Below are 6,886 nucleotides of genomic sequence, written 5' to 3'. Positions count from 1 at the left end.
TGGTAACAATATGTTACCGATTTGCTAAATGTATGCTATGTTACGAATTCCAATTTGTTGTGGCTAACATTAGCTAGGTGGCTAATGTTAGCTAGACTAGGGGTTAAGGTTAGGGTTAGGGTTAAGGTTAGGAGTTAAGTTAGAGGTTAGAACTCAGGTTTAAGGGTTATGGTTAGGCTTAGGGGAAGGGTTAGATAACATACTAAGTATTTTCAAAGTAGATACAAAGTTGTAAGAGGTTGCAAAGTTGCTAATTAGCTCAAATGATGTGATGAGATTCAAACACACAACCTATGGGTTGCTAGACATTTGCGTTATACACTTACCCATCCACCCCGACCAACCACGCTACTAGCTTTTGCCTTAAGCAACCTTCTGTCTTATGTAGCCATACTAAACGTAACATATGATTCTACAGTAATTTGAGTGGCCCGGATTTACATTTACTATATTATGCCTAGTTTATGAGACCAGACTGTATGTGCTGAACTTCAAGAGGCCCACATCAAAATGCTGACCACTCTCTTGTGATTGAGAGCTCAAATTGAAATTAATTGCATTTCATACATTCTTCTTAATTACTGAAAGGCCATTCACCAATTGTAATGTTGATAACAAGCTTGGTATGGGCCTTTAGCAGCATAGAGACAATCAAAGTAGTGTAGTTTCATAGATGCAAGGTAATGGCTAGACAGACCTTGGAGTTACTTGGATGCTAAGAATTTGTGTTTTTGTAAGGGTTGTCCTACATTAAACGTCGGATGCATGACAAGATAGTGTGTGTAAATCATATCATTAAATAGAACACAGTGTTGGCCTACACAGAGCCCTTGTTCTAAATTAAATGCTCTGGGCCTTTAAATCTATATTCAATTTATTCCTGATTAAAAGAGAACGTATAAATTGTTGCCTAGATGTTCCTTTAGTGATTAATTTGATCATCAATTCCATTGGCTCTACGTTGATTGGGTGTCATTGTCGGCTGTTTCCGTTTCATCGTGTGCTCTGAGAACAGACTGAGGAGAATGGCTGCCAGTGGAGGTTAGCGTTTCTTGATTGTTTGTGTTAACGAGGCTGACTTTTAAAACCAATTTTAAAGTTCCCTAATTCATATTGAATGGTAATATAACCACCAAGATTACACCCTGACAAAAGTATTAGACACTTAAGATTGTCTCTCTTCGTTTTACAAGTGAAGCTGTAAGCGAATGGCTTCCAAAGTGTATGCTGGTTAGCTAGCATTACTATCTATAACGTTATCAGATGGCTAGTTTTAACCACATTTTGTCTGTTAGTAGACCTAAGTCTAAACAATTGCCTATATTTGTATGCCAATGATACTGTTAGACCTTTCATGTGTACTATCTGAGCTTTTATTAATAGCTGTCAATAAGGTATGTAACAAGCTAACTAACGTATGTCCGGCTAGCTAACGTAACGTGCCCACGTCTCGTCCTGATGAAACATAGCGAGTTGTTGGCCAGTTTGACGTTACTTGTGTAACGTTAGCTAGTAATGAACTAACCGACTAGCTCCATGTCAACATGAGTGAGCTAGCTAGCTAATTACGATAGCTAACTAGTTAAGACAAGTATTGTTGTTTCGGAACGGGTCTTTGTTCTGTCAATAAATCGTGCACAGTGCGATTGGGTGTGCTGAGTGGGTGATATCCATGGCACACTGATTGCATGCTAGCTAACGTTACTATACAAGACTATCTAGTGTGTCGAATAGTAATTTAGTATAGCCATAGCTAGTCAGTTTACTAATCTCCACATGTTTTAGAATATTTTTCTCTACCCATTGTAGCCATTACGTTTGACTCAATTGTTGTGCTGCATATGCTACTAAATAATATTAACGTTTCCCACAATTTCATAATAGTGTCTGTTTAATGTCCATCATCATGGAAAAATGGTATGTTTCTCTCCTATGTTTCTTCCATAGGCAAGCTGTTACAAGTACAGAATGGGAGTCCGTCAAGCACAACCTACAGTGGGGTAGATGCTGTTCATGCCTGTAACATCCTCCAGCAGCTCAAAGTCTTGTATGATGAAGCACAGCTCACAGATATTGTTGTTGAAGTGGACCATGGCAAGACATTTTCGTGTCACCGAAATGTCCTTGCAGCAATCAGCCCTTACTTTAGGTAGGTCTGATGTGAGCAGCTTGTTTGTAGTCTACATTTTTAGAAAACAACCAATGCTTCAACTAGCCTGAGTGCCAGTCATTTTGTGCCATCATACCAGCTTCCTGTCACTCATTGTCATGTCAATGATGGCAATGGAGTAGTATCTGGGACCAGGCAATGCTGCAACAAGCTTTCTTTAAAAAAATGTATATTTCCTCTTCCCTCCAGGTCCATGTTCACCAGTGGCCTTACAGAAAGCAGCCAGAGTGAGGTGCGGCTCGTCGGGGTGGAGTCTGAGTCCATGCACCTTGTTCTGGACTATGCCTATACGTCCAGAGTCACGCTGTCAGAGTCCAACATCCAGGCCCTGTTCACAGCAGCCAGCATCTTCCAGATCCCAGCCCTGCAGGACCAGTGTGCCCTGTTCATGATCAGTCGTCTGGATCCCCAGAACTGCACCGGGGTCTACATGTTCGCCGACGCCTACGGCCACCAGTTGCTGAGGGAGCGCTCCCAGGACTACATACGCAAGAAGGTGGGTTTTATTCTAAGAACAAGCTGTTCTATTACACTATTGTGCTTCACTTGGCTTGCCATTTGGGAAGGATTAATGTATCAATATGTCATTAAAATGGCCTTATAATTACAATGTCAACACAAGTACCATAAATAAAGTAGTTGACACACTAATATTTTAGGAGAGCATTCCAGGTCTTTATCTGTTAGTTGAGCATTCTGCAACAAATGACTGAGGTCTAGGTGACATGTGGTGTTGTGCTGTTGTAGTTCCTGTGTGTGGCGCGGGAGCAGGAGTTCCTCCAGCTCACCAAAGAGCAGCTGGTGAGCATCCTGAACAACGATGACCTGAACGTGGAGAAGGAGGAGCACGTGTATGAGAGCATTGTGCGCTGGCTGGAGCACGACCGCTCCCGCAGGGAGGCCCACCTGGCTGAAGTGTTCTCTCAATGCATCCGCCTGCCACTCCTGGACGACTCCTTCCTCAGCCGCATCCCACCCCCCTTTGCCTGCGCCCTCTCCAGAGACTCAGCCATGGCCCGTCTCAACGGCACCAACGGCTGCCCCCAGCGCTTGGGCATGACCGCCTCTGAGATGGTCATCTGTTTTGACGCGGAACACAAACACTCAGGGAAGAAGCAGACTGTGCCTTGCCTGGATACCACTGCTGGGAAGGTGTTCAAGCTCTGCAAGCCCCCCAATGACCTGCGGGAGGTGGGCATCCTGGTGTCATCAGAGAACGACATCTTCATCGCCGGGGGCTACCGCCCTAGCAACAGTGAGGTGTGCATCGACCACCGGGCGGAGAGTGACTTCTGGCAGTACGAGCACGCAGGGAACCGTTGGCTGGGGCGTTCGCCCATGCTGCGGGCCCGGATCGGCTGCAGGCTGGTCCACTGCTGCGGGAAGCTGTACGCCCTGGGGGGCCGTGTGTACGAGGGGGATGGGAGGAACGCACTGAAGTCAGTGGAGTGCTACGATGCCAGAGACAACTACTGGACCGCCGTCAGCCCCATGCCTGTAGCCATGGAGTTCCACAGTGCTGTGGAGTACAGAGACCGCATCTACATCCTCCAAGGTGAGGCGGAATAGTGGAGACACTATGTTTATGTTTATCTTAACACTCAGTGGTGCTTCTTTTCTCTGTTTCTCAGGTGAATACTTCTTCTGTTTCGACCCTCGCAAGGACTACTGGGGCCACCTGGCCCCCATGAGAGTCCCCCGGAGCCAGGGCCTGGCTGCCTTACACAATAACTGCATCTACTACATCGCTGGCATCTGCAGGAACCACCAGCGCACCTTCACCATGGAGGTCTACGACATCGAGCAGAACACCTGGGCCCGCAAGAGAGACCTTCCGTTCGACCAGACCACCAGCCCCTACATCAAGTCCCTGCTCCTCCAGGGCAAGCTGCAGCTGTTTGTCCGCGCCACACAGGTCATGGTGGAGGAACACGTGTTCCGTACCAGCAGGAAGAACTCCCTCTACCAGTACGACAACGAGGCGGACACATGGACCAAAGTCTACGAGACGCCCGACCGCCTCTGGGACCTTGGTCGCCATTTTGAGTGTGTGGTGGCCAAACTGTACCCACAGTGTCTTCAGAAAGTGCTCTGAGAGGGCCGTAGGTGACAGGTTCCTTCCTCCACAAAGAGGGAGTGTGCGTGGTCCTGCATGCCTTGTGCCTGGTACTGTCCTGTGTTTGCACCACAAGGGCTGTCGAGTTTAGTCTTAAAGCGCTAATGGTTCAACACGATCAAATTGGGGTGGTTTTAAAAGATTGCAGATTTTTTTTTTTTCTTCTCCAGTCGGAACCAAATACCCATACTGATACTTGTTTTACAGTATAGTACAATGAATCATAAGTGCAATTATCTTGTTTTTTTTGAGCCATTTTGTTCCATTTTATTGTGTGGACCCCTGGAAGAGTAGCTGCGGCTTTCGCAAAACAACTAATTGGGATCCTAATAAAATACCATTCTTAAAAGGATATATAGGATATAATTTTTACAATTGATATGCATGCAGTTGAGGGATCAATATGAAGTGCCCTCTAATTGTCATGTCAGCATAAAGTGAGAGTTATTAATAATTTTAGTCTTTATTCATACGGGTAAGATGGGCGGTGATGCTCAGATTGATGGGGTTTTGTCTCTGACTGCTCATTGCGCCCTACAGCAAGCTCGTCTTTGGAATTGTTTATTAGTTGTGTGTGCTAGTGATTTAGGTTTATTTCAATGTGTGGTAGGAGGCAGGTATGTTATTTTGTGAAATGCATACTTTGCTTTTAAGAGAAGGCCTTAGGCTGTGTCAACCAATGTGCTGTTTAGCTTTGTTGCAGTTGGATTCATATTTTTTGCATTCGTAGATTAGCTTCACACTCGCAGCTGACATCCATATTGTTGTAACAAGTGTCACATGCCAAGACCACTCGAGAAGTTGAGACTATTCACTCTCCACATTGGAGAAACAAGCATGGCGTCAGATGTGTGTGTGGCTGGCATAAGTGAGGCATTTTGAACCATGCAACCGTTTACTTTGATAGTAACTCAGCAGTCAGGAAAGGAGCGAAGGGACGTGGTTCAGGCAGATGCATTGGTTTGTCAAGTGTGGGCAGCTTGCTGCAGCAGTGTTTTCTGTGGATATACATTTTTTCAGCATGTCTGATATTGATTAGAAGTGTTTGGAGTTAACCTACCTCTTAAATGCCAAAATGCATTTCAGAACTTGGTTCATCTGAAAAGTGGATAAAGTTTCTAGTAGCAATAACTAAGGAAATATTGATACAATTAGGTTTACCCTTGTGGAAGTGCATTAGCTGTTCAAGCTTAATTTGTGTACTTTAGGGGAAACAGCTCAATATTGGCTGTGTGGCTGGCTGATGTACAGTAGTAGTTTGAGGAGTATAATGGAGATTGTTGGTGTGTAACTTAGCGCAGATCCCAATGGCTGTCACTGTGCCTGTGGGTGGGTGCATCGGATAGTAGTCCTGTGTGTTTAGCCTGGCGAGGCAGTGTCTCAAGTCTTACTCATCATTGCACTGAATAGTTAGTCACTGCAAACTTTACCAAGCACCCTCCTGGACAGAACTACCAGTGTTGGGCACAACTTTACATCTTTTACACATGAATCCATCTGTACATGCTATCACATGGAGGAAAAACAGAACTTGGTCCTGCTTTTTTGCCAGTCTTGTATGTAATAATTGGGGTAACACAGCCATTGAGTGACGGCTCCCTATGGAACTGCAATATTTTCAATGTCAATAATTTCCTCATGCAGGTTGCTATGTCATCTTTGCACTACATATGATTTTCTCGTTTTAAAGCTTTCCCTAAAATCAATCAACAACAAAGCAATCTTGGGATATACAGTTCTGCCTGCAAAGAATTTGAAATGGGGAATAATATGAGAACCCACATTCTAGGTGTGGAGGTGACATGATAAGCTTTTGTAAAGAAAAGGACTGCAGATCATTTGGTGCTTGTTTGATCTGGTCAGAGCAATGCCCTCCTGAAGCCCTCACAGGTGAAAGGGGGTTTGCCCGAATGCCTAAACTCAGTCACTTGGGAACCAGGAATAGACAATTCTCAGGATTTCTATTGATACAGAGTACTGTATTTAAATGTCTTGTGTAATATACTGAACTATACGTTTGCTGTACTTGCACAGTTTTTACAAACTTTTTTTTTCCCTTAAAATAGATGTGATTTAATTTCAATGACTGTATTTCTATTTTCTATATTTAGTTATGGTGGTATTATGTTCTGTATCCTACACATGGATATCGGCACATTATTTGATTTTCTTTTTCTTTAACAACTTCTCAGTAAGCATTACAGATATGTAACTTCAATGTTGAGTTAATCTCCAACACGATGCAAAGTTTACAATGAATCAGCCAATCAATGTGCTTTCTGTGCAACAGCCGTAGTTGGCCTTGTGCAGCCATATCGAAGCTCATTGAAGACCTGTATGTAAGCATTGTCCAGATGGCAACTAGCAGTGGACTCTTCCTGTGTTTATTTTTGTTTGATGGTTTGTCTATGTAGGGTTTGGGGGATAGTGGTGGTTGAGCTCAACTGTGAAATTCACATTGCACATATTTTGAGAATAAAATTTGAGAACCTATTGGTGACTTATTGCCATATGATTATTTGGTGCTGAATTATTATTATTAGCAAACCTTGTACTACTCTTGCCTAGGTTTTTTTTTTTTTTAATTAAATTTTTTATTA

The 6,886-nt window shown here is 43.8% G+C and overlaps 1 protein-coding gene across 1 annotated transcript; it reads left to right on the top strand.

Moving 5' to 3' along the window:
* The first annotated feature begins 983 nt into the window (after nt 1-983).
* LOC139413406 (kelch repeat and BTB domain-containing protein 8) lies at nt 984-6,779 on the top strand. The gene is made up of 5 exons (XM_071160742.1): nt 984-1,041; nt 1,948-2,149; nt 2,360-2,666; nt 2,918-3,725; nt 3,802-6,779. The coding sequence occupies exons 1-5, from the start codon at nt 1,026-1,028 to the stop codon at nt 4,263-4,265; spliced, it is 1,797 nt and encodes a 598-aa protein (XP_071016843.1). The 5' UTR covers nt 984-1,025; the 3' UTR covers nt 4,266-6,779.
* The last annotated feature ends 107 nt before the right edge of the window (nt 6,780-6,886 follow it).

The sequence above is a fragment of the Oncorhynchus clarkii genome, chromosome 7 (genome assembly GCF_045791955.1).
Source record: "Oncorhynchus clarkii lewisi isolate Uvic-CL-2024 chromosome 7, UVic_Ocla_1.0, whole genome shotgun sequence".
NCBI lineage: Eukaryota > Metazoa > Chordata > Actinopteri > Salmoniformes > Salmonidae > Oncorhynchus > Oncorhynchus clarkii.
This window is presented reverse-complemented; position numbering and strand designations above follow the sequence as displayed.

Bases quoted from the DNA above. Each gene is read 5' to 3' on its own strand.
- LOC139413406 (XM_071160742.1), top strand. The intron at 2,150-2,359 runs GTAGGTCTGATG...TCTTCCCTCCAG, and splicing joins GCAATCAGCCCTTACTTTAG to GTCCATGTTCACCAGTGGCC. The intron at 3,726-3,801 runs GTGAGGCGGAAT...TCTGTTTCTCAG, and splicing joins CCGCATCTACATCCTCCAAG to GTGAATACTTCTTCTGTTTC.